Source organism: Stegodyphus dumicola, chromosome 8, assembly GCF_044657685.1.
Source record: "Stegodyphus dumicola isolate Sdum_Otavi_A_Nest chromosome 8, ASM4465768v1".
Lineage (NCBI taxonomy): Eukaryota > Metazoa > Arthropoda > Arachnida > Araneae > Eresidae > Stegodyphus > Stegodyphus dumicola.
This window is the reverse complement of record NC_140775.1, coordinates 107,167,902-107,189,470: the sequence shown is the minus strand read 5'-3', so window position 1 is coordinate 107,189,470 and position 21,569 is coordinate 107,167,902. Positions and strand designations below refer to the sequence as shown.

The 21,569-nt window shown below is 33.9% G+C and overlaps 2 protein-coding genes across 8 annotated transcripts in view; one reads left to right on the top strand and one right to left on the bottom strand.

The window, feature by feature from the left end:
- LOC118203952 (retinoblastoma-associated protein-like) overlaps positions 1–11,538 on the top strand; it is a 168,095-nt gene extending 156,557 nt beyond the window's left edge. For all 7 annotated transcript variants that reach the window (XM_085822241.1, XM_085822242.1, XM_085822237.1 and 4 more), the window contains one exon: positions 6,965–11,538. In XM_085822241.1, coding sequence (XP_085678367.1) covers positions 6,965–7,076 — 112 coding nt within the window. In that variant the 3' untranslated portion in view covers positions 7,077–11,538. The remainder of the gene's footprint in view (positions 1–6,964) is intronic.
- A 4,977-nt stretch (positions 11,539–16,515) lies between these two features.
- The window catches only part of LOC118203953 (uncharacterized), a 42,368-nt gene continuing 37,314 nt past the window's right edge, over positions 16,516–21,569 (bottom strand). Inside the window, exon 3 of the transcript XR_004760693.2 lies at positions 16,516–16,730. The gene's annotated coding sequence lies outside the window, so the exon portion shown is untranslated. The remainder of the gene's footprint in view (positions 16,731–21,569) is intronic.

The following is a 21,569-nucleotide window of genomic DNA, read 5'->3' as shown; positions in this document are numbered from 1 at the left end:
CAAAAGAGTAAATAAGTTTGTTTTAAATTGTTCTAAATTCTGTTCCTGATTGGTCTACATAAAATTACATATACTGATTTTTAATTGCTAAACATAATGCTTTCATTCACAAAATGAAATGATGTTAACAAGAATTTTACAATAAATAAATGTAATAAAGAATATAGTACAGTCCTTAGCTCCAATTGCTTGTAGGTATTTTTCTTGATTTCACGTGCTAACCTTAGTGTTTTCATTCGGAAAATGAAATCATGTTAACAATATAAGAAATAATAATACATTAATAGAATATATACAGAAGTCCAGAAATCTGCAAAGCTTGAGACAAGAGGCTGTGCGGATTTTAGGACAGGAAAGATAAATCATAATATTCAGACTAAAAGTGCAAAATAAATAAGGCATATTAGATACATTTAATTAGATTATTATATACATTATTGCAATAACTTATATGTATTAAATTATTATTACATATATAAATTGATTATATTATTCATTGTATTATACATAAACAGCATCGAGGTTTGCCGATTTCGCCTCATGCAAAGATTTCTGGTTTCGGATTCCAGTGTTAGAATCACTGTTACAGTAAAATTTCAAAAACTTTTCATTATTATTCCGTATATTATACACAATCGTATCACAATTCCATACAATTCTGCTATAAAATGCACCTGTCTCCATCTTTTGCAGAATTTGCACTTTTTTGCATTACCATCAATGCAACGTGTTTACGTTTTTCAACATTGCAAGCAGTAAAATCATGGAGCGCGTTTCTTATCTGCAATTGTATTAAAAAGGGCTGAAATTTAAAATATTCTTAATTTATCCACAAAATATCCCGATAAAAAAAAAGGCAACACTAAATAATCTCATGAAATAACAAAGCTCAGAAAATACAACGTGAATCGTGAACTTGAAAGAAGAGTTGAGTGAATTGTCTGCTTTCTTACCTGGATGCAGATTAGAGGGGAAAAAACTTTTATCATGATGTCAATAATTGGGTATTTCCGTTATGACTGATTATTATTTGGTAATTATGACGTCATTATTCGGTAAGTAATTTTTCTTCGATATTTTGTACTTAATGTTGCGGTTTCCGGAACCTATAAGCTGAACGTTTATATTTTCAGAGGCAACACGAATTTCAGGAGTTGGCGGATTTTCGGTATTTGACTGTATTGCCTGTTATCAGGGCTATAATATACTTTTCTTTGTCTTAGTTCTCTTCCCATTCGTATCATCAATGGAGCAGGTATATTTTGAGATAGGAATTAAATTTTATCCAGGCACTACATTAAACATATTCCCATATAGGCTGTCAAAGCCAAATTGCAACTGTTAAATATTCTTGTTGTCTACACATGTGAGAATAATAGGTACTAGTAGTATTATCTCGTCAGGAGTCAAAATTGGCTGCCATCGAACCATCAAAGTTGGCGAAGATCCCATCAAAGCTGCACCAATCAATTCTGCAGAATTTTTAAGAAATTGACACTTTTATTATTAAATAAACAATTAAAATTTGACTTGCTTCGTTTTTGCATTTTGTAACCATGCTTAAATTAATTTCTGCTATTTTATTAGGCCATCTGATTGTACCAGAAGCTCTGTTTGTATCACCGAGTGCAAACTTCCTGCAAGTTAATTGTTCCAATCTTTTGTCGGCCTTACTCAGCCGACCATATCATGTCCACTACACACTTTTTTGATAGAGGATCCATTTGAGAAAAATCCAATCCTTATTGTTCTGTAGCAAGCAGGTCCTGCCTCCTCTATTTTTCCAAAATACATGAAAGATATAACTAAAAATTTATATCCTTGTGTTCTTGAAAACAAAACATGACTTATTGAGAATCAATTGATGTTGCATAAATTAAAAGCCTAGATGTTATGAGTGTGATATTATATAACACCTATCCATAACTAATGCTTAATCACACTGTTTAGCAAGAGTTTCATAGTCGATGGGATAATATGCAAGTACTGAATAATGTAGTTTTAAATATAGGAAATCATTTATATAAAAGCATATAACAATGCACTATAATTTATATTCTGAATATTTACTTTTGCTGATATCAGGTCTTAAATCCTGAATTTTTTTAGTCTCCGAGTTTGATTTAGATGAAATAGTCTTAAATTATTTTCTAAATGTTTGTATATGAAATAGTTATATGTACAAGTATTTGTTATGGTATTGTACAGTAGTCAAAATTTGAACATAACTAGAAAAAATAAGATGTATGATTATAATTGTAACACTCATTATCTTGTAAAATTATTTGTTCATTGTGCTAACCAAAAGTATTATTTCAGTGTGAAATATATCTACTTGAAGAATGTTAAGATAAATATCATGCTGTTAAGCACACATTATTTTTTTTAATGTATTTTTCTTACATTTCTAATTCTTGGATTTTAAAATATGTGGCATTTTTATAAATTAGTGTTGTATTTATGTATGCTGGTCCCCCCCCCAGACACACAGATTTAATTACATAACTACAAAGTTTCAAAATCAGTAGTTTTTTTTTTTTTTTTTTTTTTTTTTTTTTTTTTAATTTATATATATTGTCTGTCATCAGATCAGCTCATAATTTTATGTACAATTCAACATAAATGTAAAGTGAATGCATTGGCAGATCATTAGAAATAGTAATCCTAACTATCAATGCATTCAAATTAACTTTAGAAGCTTAATGAATGTATGGCAGGTCTGCTAATGAAGAAACTTTTACAGCTTAAGTTTTCATCTAATTTTAAAGACAGCTAGAAGAAAGTCATTTCTATGTAAAGTAAATTGAAAAGCATAATTACAGTTCACTAAGAAATATATGAGAAAGCCTGAAGATTTTTTTAATTTGATTATACATGTAGATCTATGTAAATTTAATATTTTTGTGAGTGATGGGAGCAAATGATGCTGCAAAAACTCAATGCTGGACAATAAATTAAGCCTTACTCGATCAGTAAAACGTGATGGATGTTACCAGGTAATCTGAGGCTCTATGAATGCTTAAAGCACTGGAAATCTCCAGTGCTGTATGTTGGAAAAATATATGTTAGACTGTAGGGTTTATATTTATTTTAACTAACATTTATTTTAAGTTTAAACTATCTTTCCTGTCAAGCCTTACTTTCCCTGGAATTGCCAATGCCAGAGTATGTAAATTTTAGTAGAACGCGCAAAGATTCAAATTGTCAGTGGAAGTAATCCGAGTTAAATAGAAGGGAAACGATTTCAAAAGTGTGCTTTCTTGCTTCACGAGCGTGGAGGTGGCTAGTTAGAAATTGAAGAACCACGCGTTTCGGCCTGTGTGCTTGCCTCGGCAGATTGTTAATCTTTCAACGTACTATTCAGAAGTTTGCTGAATTATCAGCGGTATTTTAGAACGTGGTGAGGTTAGTTACGTTTAGAGAGCCTCGTAGTTAGTCACTTGTTACTATTCTTTTTCTTAGTTTCTTATTTTTATTTTACCGTCGTGTCGGCGTAGTTTGTGAGCGTCAAGAGCACGCATTTATAATTTCTAAGTTGAATAAAAAGGGATTTAAACCCTTCAAGACTTTGTCTACTTTCCAGTTCTTAGCAGTCACCACTATTGTTGCGTGCAGGTTGGAAGCATGCAACATTACAAAACTATATATTAAAATTCTTACTTGTTCAGTAAAACATGGTATGTATTCAGATAGTCTTGGGATGTACGGGTACTGCAGTATTGGAAATTAACATTTTATTGTGACAAAATGAATTAAATTTATATATTTAAATATTTTAAAACAAAGCTTGAAAGGAAGCTGTCCAAAATAGGCATCTTGTCACATTAAAAAATTTATCAAGACAATGATCCCAGGTATAATGCTTATACTTTCAAACTGTGAACTTGGTATAATTGTCCTGAGGCAATCAAAATGTCTGTTCAAAATCTCAACTTCAGTCCTGTTGAGCATATTTAAAACTTTTACTACTTGTAACTTGTGGCTAATCCTTTTAATTAGACTGTAAGCCACTTATCATTATGTCTTGAGAAGCACTACAGAGACTTGGGAAGCGTGTAAAAGACCCTTTTATTTAAACTAAGTAAGATGAACAGAAGGTACACTTATTGCTGACAAATCGCCTGGCATTCATGGTGAGAACCAAAATAGAATTTTAAATTTAAATTAAATATAAGTATAAATAGCCAAGAGCTATGTGGAGTAAATCAAACATGAAAGTTGGCTCTTAAGCTTGCATCACCATGAAAACACTATCAGCAAGAATAAAGCAAAGCTGAAGACAGGACTTCTTATTTTAGAGCAGCAAACCATGGACAAAGTTGCATGGACATCAGCAGGCAGAACATACTCTGTCTAAGCAATCTCGAACTCTCACTTAAAATATCAAACTTAAATACACATGAGCTGCATTCTGGCAGGAACTGGAAGGCAAGAAATGATAGGACAGATTTGCCAACATAATATAACTGGTTACGTAAATTAAACCTTACAAGTTTTTAAAAATTTGTGTTTGTGTGTCTCGCCACTTTTTTAGGCCATTTAAAAATTATTTAACATTATTTTTAGATTTTTCAATTTTGCTTAACTCTCAGATATAACATGAAAGAAAAGTATTTTGTTCAAGTTAAGGATTTAATGATTCTCTAAAAAAAACTGTTAGAAAGCTTGTGCCTTTTATTTATTTGACTCACTGCATAAAAATTCAGAATACTTTGTTTTACAGAACTGTAATTTGCAATTCACTAATGCCATATGAATATAGAAGTTTAAACACTTTTGTAGTGATATAAATTTATAAAGAAGCATTTTATTGTGGATTTGAAAAATACTTTGTAAATAGTTTAATAATAGAGTAAGGAAATAAAAAATATCTAAATGTTTTTAATGTATAGATTTAAAACATTACTTTGAGTATATACCTAAGCAAATTATAGCTCCTTCCCGTTTATTGTATTCACAGTCTACTCCATAGGATTAGATACAGATTAGATAAAATGAGAAATTGTAGACTTTTCTAATCGTTCTGCTTTTCAGTTTTTAAAATCTGCTATATTGTTTTGTCATTATGATCTACTAAAACTAAATCAAGCTGTTCTGTTATAATGCATAACTCTATTTCATAATTGATCCTTAAAATGTCTTTTTTTTACTTCTGATGCTAGTCATAATTATTAATAAAGTGCTGCTGTATTTATGCACCTTTTTTATGAATTAAATATTTATATCATCTCACAAATACTTTCTGAATATTTAATATAACCACATCTTACTATAAATAGATGATTTCACACATACACTCAAGAGCCAAAACATTATGACCACCTGTCAGTGACGAGTTGGGCCACCTTTGGCGCGCAACACAGCTTCACCCCGTCTTTGCATAGATGCCACAAGTCCTTGATAGATGGCCAGAGACAGATTGTACCAGATGTTGTAGCAACGGTCATGCAAATCCGAGATATTGCGAATTGGTGGTCTTTGATCTCTGAGATGGCATCCCAGATGTGTTCTATCGGATCGAGATCCGGTGAGTCAGGCGGCCAGGACATTAACTGGAAATCAGCATCATGTTCCTGGAACCACTCCAACACAATTGTAGCCTTGTGACACGGGGCGTTGTCCTGTTGGAACATTCCATTTCCAGCTGTAAAAACAGAGGCCATGTAAGGGTGCAACTGGTCCGCAATGATGTTCAGATACCCTGTAGCATTCATGGTATGCTCTACCACAACCATGGGTCCCAGAGACGCCCAAGAGAATGTCCCCCAGAGCATAATACCGCCACCACCGGCCTGTGTATGACCTACTGTGCATTGAGGGAGCAACTGTTCGTCTGGAAGATGGCGTATTCTGACACGGCGTCGGTGTGATGAATGATAAACTCTGATTCATCTAACCAGGCAATTCTCTCCCTCTGATCCATGGACCAGTCGCAATGTTCCCGGGCCCAGCGCAGGCGCAGTTGGCGGTGACACTTGGTCAGCAAAGACACACGAGTGGGACGTTAGCTGCGCAGCCCCATATTCAACAGTGTCCGCTGAACAGTGTGCTCTGATACTTTTCTACTTGGCCCTGCACTGTATTCGGCTGTCAGCTGAGCCACTGTCTGGCTCTGGTTTTGCTTCACCACGCGAGACAGTCTCCGACAACCTTTTTCTCCGATAGCATGTGGACGTCCAACACCATGCCGTCTTCTGCTGGTTTCTCTGTCATTCATCCACTTTTCATACGTACTAACAACTGTAGATTGCAAACAACCCACGAGTTGAGCAGTTTCAGAAATACTTGTTCCGAGCCTTCGAGCCATTACAATCTCTATCAAAGTCGCTTAGATCCTCAGCCTTTCCCATCACACAGAGAAATAAGTGAAAGAATGATTCTTCAGACTCTCCAGCGGCAGTTAAATACCACTTCCACCTGATAATGTGCCTTCCACATCATCCAGGCGCATTCATTGCAAAATGTAGGGCTGGTCATAATGTTTTGGCTCTTGAGTGTAGATCAATCATGATTTGTAGTTGAAATTATTTTTTATTGAAAGCATGCTTGCCTATAATTAAGTATATAAGTACAAGATGTTCTACAAATTTTAATTCATTTTTAAAACTATAAAATATCAATTTATCTCAGTGATGGATTTTTCCCATAGAAATTATTTCATATAATTATGTAGATACCAAAAATGATATTTTTATGCAAGTTTCACTTAAAAATATTTTAAACCCCTTTGTTTTGTATACATTTATCAACTATTTTAGCTTATTCATAACCATGTTACCATTTTTTATAATTATTTCTTTGAGATATCCTTATCAATATTTTGAATTATAAAATTCCTAAAAAATTTTTTCCTGACATATATATAAAGTTACATAGAAAATTCATCAGTATCAAAATTTTTCCATTATCCACTTTTCTTATGAAAATTTTATTTTATTTATTTATTTATTTTCCTGTGTTATAGTGCAAGAAAGTTCTTATGCTTTGATCAGCCTGCATGTAGTAAGTCTTCTCTTACCAAACCAAAATCTGGTGATAGCGAAAAGAAAAGTGAAAGGTTCAACAAGTCAACTTGAATTTCACTTATTGTTTGTAGTTCAAGTAAAGGAGAAGAAAAAGAGTGGTTTATGAAATGTGCATGTATGCAACATTGTGTCAAATCATTTGAACTAACAATTTTACTAATTTAAATATTTCATTTTAATGATCATGGATGCATCAATAAAGAGTTTTAAATGCTAAGAACCAAAAGCTAGCTTCTTGCCATATAATCAACAAATTTCTTATCCAAATGAATTCTTTTACGAGTCTTAACATGAAAGTTGTACTATTTTTAAAAATAAAAAAGTTACATATATATATATATGTGTGTACTTCCGTTTTAAAATTTTGCACATTATTATGAAATATTCCAAAAATTAAATCCAAGCAATATATATAGAATACCTTGTGTATGTAGCATGTTGTACATGGCATAATATGTTATCAAAAAGATACAAAAATTTATTTCTATAAATTTTGCATATTAAATTTCCTAAAAGGAAATGTTAGAAAAAGAAGCCGGGATATAAAATAATTTATGTGTAATATTTGCTACAGAGTTTTAGAATATGGTTGTATTCCACTCATTTGGATTTCTAAATTGGATATTTTACTTCTGAATGTGCGTACGGTAGAACTGTATGTATCCAAAACTCCAGCTATCCATACTGCTTGTTCATTCTTTATTCTTTAAAATTAAACCTTTTAATTTAAGATTGGACCCTAGGAATAGTATGGCCTTCTTTACCTTATGAAAAGTGTTATATTTAAATAGCATTTTTGTAGCTATATTTGTATTGTTGCTTATTTTCCTTTTATAACCTTCAATTTATTAGAACAATATTTAGATAATTTTAAAACAAGCAATGTATTTAAGGTGACAAAGAATCTCAAAACCAGATGAAAGTAACTATCATATTCAAAGTAACTATCATATTCAAAGTGACAAAGAATCTCAGGACCAGATGAAAGTAACTGTCATTCAAAAAATTAAAATAGTATAGAGAGAACATTACACTGCACATTTTTTAAAGCTGTTCATTTAATATAAATGAAGGTGCATGATCTGTATAATGTTCAGCAAATATATAGGCCAAGCATTTGCAGAAAAGCTATTATTGTATATAAGTGCAGTATTTGTTTACTAATAATTTTATGTTTAATTTTGAAGAGTAAACGTAAAAAGTTAAATATCAAAGCTAATTTCATTTTTTATACTCTAAATACATTATGTATTTTAGGCAAATAATTGTATTATTTGTTTTTCCCAGGTTTTACTTAAATAAAAATTATGTAAATCTATTAAATATAATGCAATAAGTATAAAATTCCCCCAATTCAAAATTTTTTTTAATAAATACATATTTGGCTTGTAAAAGAGGGGGAGAGAAGACAACCCATTATCTGGAATTCTGGATGTCTAAAATTGAAATAATGTTTCCATTTAGTGTGAATATTTGGAGTTTATAATACTGCCTGGCCTGGAGATAGGCTCATCTTAACACTTATTTGTACCATATTGAGTACAAACCACAACATACTTGTATAATCATGGCATGATTTTAATAAATTCAGTCTTCATTATTTTACCAGAGCTATATTAAGAAGTCAGATTTTTTATGACTGAAGCAAGAATTGAAACACTACTTACATCCTTCTGTAGTTCATCTGACATAGTCTCAATGGGACTGAAGTTAAAACTTGGTAACGACTATCCCTTGTGTGAATGTTTTGTTCTCACTGAACTCCTCTTTTATGATTCAAGCTCTATGATTTATTGTGTTGAAATACATCATTGTCTTTAAGGGATGAAATCTTTAGATGGAATAAGATGATTATTCTATAAATTGAGATACTATGCTGACTTCATTTTATTTATGCGCATTATTGGCTAGCCAAACAAAAATGGCCCTAGATCATAATGCTTCCTCCAGATGTTTGTACAGCGAGTCCAGCTCTTTTGTGGAATTTCTTTTCAGCATTAAATTGTTCGAAGAGCAAATCTGGATATATTGGATTACATAATCTTTTCTTATCTCTGAAGTGCAATCTTTATAGTACTTGGCAATATGGTTATTTTCCTGCCATTGCAAGTTTCACTAATAAGTGCCTTTCTTTTTGTGAAAACATCATCAGTTACAACCATATGGAAACAATTTCCAACCATGTATTTTTTGTAAAAATACTGCCATATCTTCAAGACTTTAAAAACTGAAGAAGTCCATGCCAGCAGTTTTGTCAATCTCCTTGACGGATCATCTTGATCTTCATGACGGATTTAAAATCTTGTGCCGCTCAGAGGGTTAATCATTTTTTAATTTTTAACATCTTTTTAGGACTATATATAACATCTTCAACCAGTAGTCCTTTGAGACGAGCTGCAGGCTGAGTTATGATTTGAAGATTACATTTCACATAAAACCATGTAAATTTTCCTCTTGTATACTTTCCACATATATAAGTTTTCTTCAAATTAATCCATTTGTTTTTTGGCCAGGTAGTGTATGTTGCTAGCAATCTCTAAATTTTAATGTTATTTCTATATTCATGTTTTCAGAATTATCTTATGAAAACTTGATTGCTTTTCAAAAAGAATTAAAAGCTACAGTAGAACTCCATTTATTCAGATAATTGGACTTTTTCCAAAGAAAAGATCTGCATACGCTTTAATTACTGTATGCTGAAAATGGGAGAAAAAAACTATTTTTAAGAAAAGGTAACACTTTTGCATACATCTCGTATAGCGTGATGTACAGTACTTACAATTGCTGAAGTCATTGCTTGCTGAACATCTAGGTCAAAGTAAACTGTTTGACTGTCTTCATCCGTTTTGGGCTAGCCAAGTCCCGCATTCACTTGATAATGTGATTTGCCTGTGGTCACACTCAGGCTGACACTTCATCCACTTCAATGCAGTTTCAAAGCTGGTCCTGTGTCTGCTTCAACTTGACATTAAGGTCATCTTCTTCTTCGACACTTTCTTCTCTCACACTTTCAATAAATTCATCATCGTTTAGAATTTGAAACCCAGGGCTTGACGAATCACATACCTTCCATTCTGCTGTATCCTCAACACTAACTTCTGAACATCCAGGAATTTTCAGAAGAATGTTTAATTCTTCAAGTGACATGTCATCCTCATCTTCTCCTGTCTCTTTCCTTTCCTTTTCTTGAGCTTCTTTTTCTCCTTTTCCTTCTTTTTTTCAGTTGATTCTGAAAGCGGTTCACATAACCAGCTATTTGGATATTTGGAGTTCAGATAACAGTTGTACTGTGTTTATTATAAGTGAGTATTAAAAAAAAATTAAAGTTTTCCATGAAGATTATAAAAAGTTTTGTAATTGAGAGTTAAGAAAAGATAATTCCATCTTAACAAAATTAATTTCAGTTCAAATATTAATTTTAAGCACAGCAGCATTGAAAATTTTATTTCAAAATATTTATCCTTCTTACTATTAAAATTTGCTAAATTTAATATGACATTACCCTAAATCTACAGTTTAGTACGTATCCTGTATTAATCACTATATAAGGAAAAAAATTCAAATTCTGGTAAGGTATTTATAAGGAACTATAAGATGCTACATATTTATATTTAATTAAAGAAAAATTTTTTAATCTGGAACTGGGAAAAAAATTGATATTTATTGGAATTAGAAAATTATTTTTCAACTTTGGTTATCCAGTATTTTGTTACATAAATACATGGATTTCTTAAATTTGTTTATACTGCAAAAAGTGACAGAAATAATTATAATTAAAAAAATGTAATCTATAGCAAATGGAAACAAAGCTTATACGAAAATACATGGCAAATTAAGTTTATAAGTTTTCAGCATAACTATCAACTATTTCGCTCTCAAGACTGAGCATGTTTGCATGCATTAGCTCAGAATCAAATTGAAGTGTTGTTAAAATCCTAGATAATAGTTTGTCAGTTTTTTAAATATCATGGTGGCCTTCAAGAAAGAAGTTCACGAATGTCAATTAAGAAAGTGTCCTAGCAAACCATTTCACTGGTGCATGTCTTTGAATCCTTAATGGTGCAAAAATTTCTGACTTGCATGCTACTAAATGTATTCATCTAATCTTTCTGTTATACATACAGTTTATGCTCATCTTGCTGTCATATCACTTTCAACATATTACTACTTTATTCAGTATATATTTGCAAGATCTTTTATTTTTTCTCTAATGAGAATTTTAATTTACAAATTTATCGCTTATATTGTTTATTCACTTGTTACCTGCATTACCTTGATATTAATTTTTTTATTACTATCTTAGCGCTGTATACCCTATTATCTCTTTTTTGATTGCTAATATACAAAAATCTATTATATGATGGAATTATAAACTTGTATGTATCAGGTAAATTAAGTTTTATTTCCTAAAACAGATATGCAGCTTTATTATGGGCATGTTTGCTATTCAAATTTACTTTTATATGGCATGTGAAAATTTTATTTGTTGAATAAAGATCCATTAAGTTAAAAAGTGTTGAATGAATTACTTTTAAAATCAATTTGCTTGTATGAAATGCCTTTATCGTAGAATTAATATTTAGTAAACTGAAGAAAAATTTGTTCCTCCAAATAACTAAATTGCATTTCTTGAAGCAGTGAATTAGATTTCCATATTAGAAAAATTAGTGAAGCATTAAAAAGTTTGTAATTCACTTTGGTTTTCTTTGATTATGAAAATGTTTCCTGCTGACAATTTTTAACATGTGAATTTAATCTCTTTATTGCCAGTCTTAGGATTTATACTTTTGTCACATATATTCCAAAATATAATTTTTATATGACAAAGTGTATTATGCACAAATAGTGTATTCAAAACTTGCAATCCTTTGTCAGCAGTATATCCGTTCATGTGAAGGCAGGTAAAAAAGGCCATTTCTAAGTTTTTTTTTTTTTTTTTTTTTTTTTAAATTTCTAATGGCAAAACACAACAAGAAGTTTAAAGACAGAACATAACACCAAGTGACCGAAAGGCATTGCCTAAGACAGTCTCTGGCACACCAGTATCAGGTGGTGTTGGAGTCATTGCCAAGAAGTGAGCCACAGCGATGAAAGTGGACTCTATTTATGGATTTCATATGATCACATAGTGGGAAAAATGAATGAGCAAATATACCAATCCAGTAAAAATGTTCACCCAGGCAATCATGGCCTGTAAGTAGCCAAGAAGATCCACAGCATTACGTCATGGATATTCTGGCAGACAAGCAAGATCTTAGCCTTCCATTGTTTTGTCTTAATGCTGTCCAATAGTTTCACCTGATATCTTTGTTTCATAGACTATTTTATGTTTAACTTTATTGACTGTTATGACATATTTGAGTTTGTTGATTGTAGCAGTGATGCTCATTTTCGTGCGAGGAAATCTGCTTGTTCATTACCATAAATGCTGCTATCTCCAGGGATTCATTGTATTCTAATTCTGGACCCTGAAGAATTTCTGTTGATATAGGGATTTCTAAAGAACCAATGCCTTGAGTTGCTGCTCTTGAATCTGATAACAGGACAGCATTCTCGAATTTATTATGTAATGACAGTCATTGTTTCGTGGCAATTTCAATAGCCTCCACTTCACCATCAAATGTATTTCAGTTTTCCCCCAACACAGGCATAGAAGGAAAAAATCCGATGTGTACACCACATGACTTCCTTGTACGGAATATTAAATTATACGCATTTTTTCTTGCATCTCATTTAACTTATTAGATTGAATTAAACCCACTTCGCTGACAGCGCATAAACCACAATAGAATAAATGCATTCTTTAAAATTTACTTTGTTTACCATAGCGACACTCTGGCGCTAGGTTTACTTAACAGTATTATATTTCATTCATATTATAACTCAGAATGCACAAAATGTATATCATTTAAAGAATTATCTAATCGTTGCCACATGTTCTATTCAAATACTATAATAAAGCTAGAACGATGTATAAAAGAAATTAAGCAAACAAAACAAAAAAGAAACAGTTTTCCACAGACGATTGAGTATTTCTCATTTAATTAATTCACTTCTCACTTCGCGAGAAGCATAAAAACTAAAAATATCTATATTAAAATTTACGAAGTAAATCTCAAACGCTTATTTCCTCGAAAAAATTCCATAAAGAATTAAGCATGATATAATTGGAAATAATAAATGAATGCGTTATCTTTGTTGTTGTGAAGCTAAGTTTCTCTAGATTGGCAACAAATCCACTAGTCTCCTGTTTCAAATGTTAACATCAATGGCCGCCATTAAAAACAGGCTTAGCGGCAATTAAACAACTTTAAAATTGCTGATAATTCTAAAAATATTGCACACAGATTTACTAAAGGCATAAAATCCTTAACCGGAAGATAAAAACAACATAATTCAATCATTTTTAAAGCAAAAAATGTACAATTTACAAACATATAAGAGTAAAGAAACAGATCACTGAGACGCGTAATAGAGTGGATATATATATATAAATATATTTATATACGTTTGATGCGGCCGATTGCAACCAAAATACGAGGTGCACATCTACATGTTATAGCAGTCCCTATATACAAAATTTCAACGTTCTGAGGCTACTCTTTTTTGAGTTATGCGAGATACGTTCGTACAGACGCCACGAAAAATTCTCTTCAGAATTAATTTTAAAGCAGTTTTATAATTTTTTTGAAGGAAAAGAGTATTTTATTCTGTCCTTACGTACAGATATCATGCAAAAACATCGTTAAATTGCATTCGATAGCGGTCAAAATGGATATTTTCTTTACTTCCTTTTTAATTCGTACAAGGAAGTAAAAAGGCCAGAATAAACCCCCAAACCTACAGACGTTAGATCATCACTATATGATCCATCTGTTTAAACATGCACCCAGCTGTGATTTGGGTATTTAATATTAATAGTTTCCAGGGCAAGGCTTTTCAAGAGCTCCATTCTTAAGAACTTAGATATTCTTGGAACTTTTTAAAGGTGTTTGTTGGTGGATAATTTCTTGTATTTAATCGATTAGACCACATTCCTAATTTTACGAACTTTTTATAGAAAGCCACACTGCATCTTGAAATTTATAGTTGTGTTCCGATAATTAGTCCAGAAAGGATCTCCAATGTGAAGCAACTTTTCATATAAGGTCTATCTTCAGTAGTAGTTCTTATGGGCAATTTGTATATTAGTAGTGCCATAGCTTCAATAGGGATAGATTTAACACCTCCAGTAATAAGTATCATCGCTTTACTTTGGAAAAATTTCCAATTTCTTGAGAACTTGCTCACTTACAAGTCACACGATTTATGAGTGGTTCACAGAAATATAGGCTCAAAGGTAATTCAAATGCCTTATAAGCAACATTTAGAGTATATATCTATGGAAAATAAAATATTGAAAAAGTTCACTGATTTACCAAGGTAAAAAAAATTTTACTGAAACAGATGAAATACACTCTTTTGCAAAAACATAGAAGCACCAAGAAGAACTTTTGCGATCGTGATGAAATTAGGTATGCAAAAACATCTTGATCGAACATAGAAATGATCCAAGTTTCAAAGCAAATGAACAGGAATTGCGATCATAGCCCGCATTTCTAGTGCGCAATTCGCAAAGTATAAAACCAGTAACAGAGATTGCAATTCCGTAATGAAGCAACTAAAGATGCCATTACGACGATATCGAAGACCTTACAGACAACTAAACGACTTTGAAAGTGGTCCCATTGTAGGGGTGCGTGAAACTGGGTGGTCATACCGAGCAATAGGCCGCCATCTGCAGCTTACAGACGCTGCTGTGCAAAGATGAAGGCAGCAATGATTGCTACAAGGAAATTGCCGATGAAATGAAGGCTCTGGAAGGCCAAGGAGCACAAATGCGAGGCAAGATAGGATGATTGTTCGCCAGGCCCGAACAGCTCCAACGGTATCATTGTCGACTATTCAACGCACTACAGCCACGTCTATACTTCCCGTGGTATCATCCACCATCTCACGGCGCTTATCTGAGGCGGGGTTACGCTCACAGAGGCCTTTAAGGCGTTTGCCTTTGGCCCCACAACATCGGCGGAGTAGTCTAGAGTGGTGTTGCAGCCTATCACCATGGCTACCATGAAACTAGCATCGTATAGTGTTCAGCGATGAATCCCACTTCACTCTTGATGCAGATGACCACCGTGTTCGTGTCTGGAGAGGACGGGGCTAGCGGTCCCAATTAACCTTCGTTTTACAAAGGCTTACAGCCATAACCCCTCGTGTGATGGTGTGGGGCGCTATTTCTTATGACAGCAGGTCATCTTTAGTCATCCCCCGTACATCTTTAACAGCTCAACGATATGTTGATACCATCCTGCGGCCGGTTGCATTACCTTTCATGGCACGTCATCGTGGGGCCATTTTCCAACAAGATTATGCCAGGCTACATACCGCTCGCATATCTCTGGACTGTATCCGTGCGGTTGATACTCTTCCTTGGCCAGCAAATTCACCAGACCTTCCACCGATCGAGCATGTCTGGGGCATAGTAGGCCGCCAGATTCGGGCACCACAAAATATCGCAGATCTGGAGCGACGACTGATCTGGTAGAATGTGTCGCAGGAGGACATTAAGAATCTCTACTACTCCTTGTCTCAACGAATTCAAGCATGCATTGCTGTCAGGGCCGGTTCGACCAAATACTAATTTGAACACTCATTGGATGATTGTGAGCCGTGAACAGGTACTATGACCTTGATTTTTGAATCATTTTATTATCTGTGTATGAGCTATACACATATTCAATTTCATCAAAATCTACCATCTACTTCATGGTGCTTCGGTTTTTTTGCAAAAGAGTGCATGTCATACATTACATGCTAGAAAGATTCTTTTTGAAATGCACTTCAACCTATACACCTGGAAGTACTGAAAATTCCTGCTTTTGGCATTCATATTGATAGAAAATGAAATGAAAATTTTAGTGCTATTATAGTTAGTTTATTGAATCTATAGTAATTGTTTCTAGTCTTATTTTTTCATTGAGACTTAATGAGCTTATATGCTAAAAGGGTAAAAGAAAATTTTTAATTTTGTTGTTAATTCATAAAATATATTTATGTTTTTTCTATTTGCATTTTACCGATGAGCACATTAAATCAAAAGTTTAAAATATTGATAAAAAGGAATAAAAATTTAATATTAAATCTATTGGAGAGGAAAGATACGGATAATATTATGCAGTACACATTGCACTCTCAAATATCTCAGTGCGGATTATCCATGCATGGTGATGTCCGTACACGCACTCAGCATTGTGTGTAAAAAATAAACATACGAAAGTCCAAGCATGCTCTAAAAAATTGCTAAGCTGCGTCTTTAGGCTTCGGTTCAATAATTACCTTGTACAATTTTTTCTGAATGTGCATAGTCAAAGGAATCATTGGATTGATCACTGAAATATTTTGGAACTAAAAATTGATTAAAGAACATGGTACAAGTACTAAGCACAAGCAATTAATTTTAACATGAAGACAAATACTTACACAAATCAAAAATAAAGCTTGCTGATTAATATGAAATTAGCGCACAAACTATTCATGGCATATAAGATAACAGAAGAGGCAGTGTGATACTGACAAATACATTAGCCCCAAGACATCAGTGACTTCTGTTGAAACTCTGTTGGACTTCGGAACATCAAAAGGGATTCGAATACAATAAAGTAGCTGTTCGAAAAATACGCAGAGTGAAATTTGTCAAATATTTAAGTTCTCAATAACAAAAATATGACCAACTTTAACAAATAAGCATATACAATAGGCATAAAAATTAATAGTTTAGAGTATACATGACCTGTTTCCTTGGCATCATTATCCCAGATAATCGAGAGTACACGGTATAGGGTTATCCTTTCTGAAACACTAATCGAGAGTACTATGAAATATTAATCAGTATTAAGCGTTAGAGCATGTGGGAAGTTTTATGATAACATATTAAAATATGAAATTTGCTGTATAAGATAATTTCATCAGAGAAATACTGAAGTGCCAAAATTGACACAGGTAAGCCAATATACCCTGCTGGCTATTAAAATTGCAACAACATGAAGGAAAGCAAATACAAAAAAGATATTTATTGTACGAAAACAGTATGGCATGAAGACAAAATGATTAAATTTGTAAGCAGTTTCGGGGGGTTTACAGAAGGCAAAATTAGTAAAAACAGTTGCCACCCCTGGCAGCTAAAACGGCCGTTATTCGATTAGGCATGCAGTCGAATTGGGCTTGGATGAAAGAAACGGGCAACTCATTCCATGCTGCTTCAAGTCTATGCCACAATTCATCAACCATATGAGCTGGAGAGGGGTGGTGGGTCAGTCTCTCAGCAACCCGTGACCAGATGTTTTCAATGGGTGACAAATCTGGAGACTGTGCAGGCCAGGGCAGCAATCGAATACGTGTTGTGTACTCAATGGCTGCCCAAAACGTCACACCAGGTGCAGGGCCCCTATGCCGATATTGAATGCAAAGAGGAGATGTGCTGTCTCCTCGGACATTCCAGACACATATACGGTCACCAGAATATTGCACGTAGAACTGTGACTCGTTTGAAAAGGCGACATTGTGCCACTCCTGTAACTAGCTTTGTCGTTTGGCGCATCAGAGATTCCGTCTCTCTCTCTACTGCATTGTCAAGGAAAGACAAAGTAATGTTCACCCTGCTGCAAATGTCGACCCACCTTACCAGCTGGTACTGGGCATGCTGCAAACATGCCCATTTCCTGACTAATGGTCTGTGATGTGGTCATACTGTTTTGTAGGCATGGCTCCACAATACGTCTGTCCTCTCTGGAGTTATTCATGGGTAGGCATTGAGATCCTGCAAGCCATTGATTCCATATTCGCATGACAGTGGTTGGATGTCAACTACTGAGACCGTCAATATCACAGAACGATAATCTACAATTTCAATAAGCAACGATACTGCCTCTATCGAATTTTGAAACTTCCTAATAAGCATTTCCTCTTCTTATTCGAGGCATAACACGATATTCTGAGGAAACTCCAACCTTACAAAGCCCTTTCCGAATGAGAAATCCACTACACAACTTTTCTTTTATGCAGTGCTTCAAATGTTATTTCTCCCTGCTGCGTTGTCTAAATGTGCTGAAATACTAATCATTTACATATCCCAACCTCTTCCTTTCATTTGATTTTAATGTTCGTCAGATCATTCTTTCCTCATGTTGCAATTTTAATGGCCAGCAGTGTATGATCTTTCTAAAAATCATGGACACTACATTTAGAGTTTCCATATTGACATATAAAAAGAGATTAGTAATTCATTTTTAGATTCCTTGGTTCACTAGTTTGATAAGACATTATGTCGGGCATAAAATAACTATACAAATGTTTTCTACTTTTAAAGTCTTCAAACTGTTAGTGCATTGCAATCTTTTTTTTTTTTTTTTTTTTTTTTATCTCTTAGGCCTAAATTTCAAATTTAAATTCAGGCTTTCAAAAGTGATGTTATGGTTAAATGGGTGTCAATTTACTGAATAGAGTTTTTATTGCATATTCAACATATTTTTAACAATAACTCTGTATTTTAAATTTAGAATAGTTTTCACCAATAAACATTAAAACAGAATATTTTTGAATGCAGTATTTTTATAACGTATGTAATGAGATCAGAAAAACAAGGATGGTACTGTTTAAGTACATGGATATATGAAAAATTTGAAAGAAAGTGTATAGAAAATGTGCTTTGCTGCCACTAACAGAACAAGTAATTTAACTCTTCATTTTTCATTGAATTAGTAAGCGATATTTTTGCTTTCCGATAGTGCATTCAATGTAAATTATGTTTTTTTTACCAAATATGATAATGCTTCATATACAATATATAAAGACATTTAAATAAGAAGGGACTATTTTGAATGCAGACTTAAAAAGAAAGATTTCAAGTCAAAGCTTTATCATCAAAAGCAACTGTATTGAATTTTAATAGTTCAATAATATAATCACAACTCTCTTAAAGATGAAATTCCTTTATATATTTTATAATTTTCTCATAAGTATTTGATTTTTCAATTTTAGAAAAAGACATTTCTTTTCAATGCTAATAAAATAATATAGCAAATAAAAGTAAGCCGTAACTTCTTATGTTATCAATTGCTTTACTGCTTATTTTTGATGTACATTAATTCTTAAAAACTTAATTTCTAAATTTTTACTGAAAGGAAAGTCATTGCCTGGATATGCAATTCAGAATTTTCACAATAATGTTACAAGACATTTTATTACCTCTTGAATTAATTTATGACATCATCAAAACTGCATTTACATCACTGTACCTTTTCCTGTGTTGAAATTCAGACTAATATGACTTTTTCATAGCACGTTAAAAAATAATAAGAATGCTTTACTTCTGAACACATGTGGCTTACTAGCGGCTGAGTGAACCCTAGTACTTCAATTCAGATTCAAAACCCAGCAAATGAGCAAGTTGTATAGTTGTTTTCATGATTTGTCCTATGTCTCGGAGGGCCTCGAAGATAGGGCACAACCTCTGACGTAAAACGTCAAAAATGTACCAATCTGTGTTCAAATTACCTTCGATCCGAACCAAAGATATGCGTATCGTGTACCCAAAGGTTGCCCAAACCATTACATCAGAATACTGCACGCGGAACTGGGACTCGTCTGAAAAGATGACATTGTGCCACTCCTATACCCAGCTTTGTTGTTCGGCGCATCAGAGTCTCCTTTTCTCCCTATGCTGCATTGTCAACAGAAGGCGAAGTAATGGTCGTCATGCTGATAGTCCACGCTGCTGCAAACGTCGACTCATCATACGAGCGGATACCGGAAGTGCTGCAAACATGTCCATTTCCTGATTAATGGTCCATGATGTGGTTGTACGGTTTAGCAGGACTGACCTCACAATATGTCTGTCCTCTCAGGCATTATTCATGGGAGGGCGTTGAGAACCTGTATGCCGTTCAGTATGATCCTCAGCAGCCCATTGGTTCCATATTCATATGACTGGTTGGATGTCGATCAGTGTGATGGGCGGTATCACAGAATGATAATCCACACACTCGATAGGCAATAGTTCTGCCTCTATCGAATTCCAGCACTTGGTGGTAAGCATTTCTTTGTCTTATTCGAGGCTTAACACGATATTCTGAGTAAACCCCAACCTTACAAAGTGCTTTCTGAATGAGAAATCCACTATACAACTTTTCTTTTATGCAGCGCTTCAGATGTCGTTTCTCCCTCCTGCATTGTCTAAATGTGCTGAAATACTAATCATTTGCAAATCCAACCTCTTCTTCCTTTCATGGGATTTTGACGTTCGTCAGATGATTCCTTCCTGGTGTTATAGTGTAGAATGCATGATGATGCTTAGGTTCACCAGTGCTTGTACAAAGCGATAGATATCTGTGGAAATTTCTAGAGCTATTTCCATCCTCAGAATGGGAAGTTTTTACAATTAGCACTATTTTTTAAATGATCTGGTAGTTGAAACTCACGAGATAGGTCACAGCATTTCCAGAAGTGGATTTTAACTTAGAGCTATTTAAAGATACAGTAAATACAAGAATTCAGGCAAAGCTGTGAACTTATGACAGATATAAAAAGACTTGGAATGAGCATAACCAGCTACAACTGGAAAAAATCAGTTAATACACTAGGAATAGAGCACTGCCTTAAATAATGTCAGAATTCAGTGTGAAGGCTTTAGTAAATATCAGCATGAGGACTGGGGAATGATCCCTCCGACACGTAGGTTTTAGGAACCGACACGCAACGAGAGCTCTCCTGATGATCGCATGACACAGAAGCTCACCTGAGCAAAGCAGTCTGGACATTTGATGACTGGAAACGAACAACCTGGTTTGCTAGTTGTATTCCCAACTGTTTTCGGCAGATGGAAAGATGTGCATGTCCTGACAGTGGGATTTCACGTAGTATCTCACATATAAGCAGCAGATTTTACAGGCTGTTGTAGCTCCACAATGGTATAACATAATACTCATGTGACCTTGTAGATACATTAGATTTTTTTTTTTTTTGGAAAGCCGGAGAAATAAAAAATTAGCAACGCCTTCGTCGGGAATCGAACCACGGACCTCTGAAATACCGGCTCAGTGTGCTCACCACTACACCACGAAGGCACGCTAGAAAGGCGGGAGAAATAGCTTGCATACTCCCCCTTTTAATGGGCAACTGGGGTTTTTAGGGGACCCAATCGCCGAATCCTGGGTGTGGAAAGTCATCATCCGCAACCCTTTTAGTTCGGGTGCCACTGTAAAGATATTAGGATTTTTTGAGGAAGCAAAAGAGATGAAAAATGAGCAATCGCCTTCGTCGGGAATCGAACCACGGAACTCTGGAATACTGGCTGTTCCTGCAGAAGATAGTTCGAACTTATTTAATGAAAATTAACTTCAGTAAGTGGACTGTAATATTAACAATAACAAATTTATTTTAACAAAAACAACATTATTGAATACTAGCACACGCATGTGCTTATAGTTACCTATGCAACTTACCTAA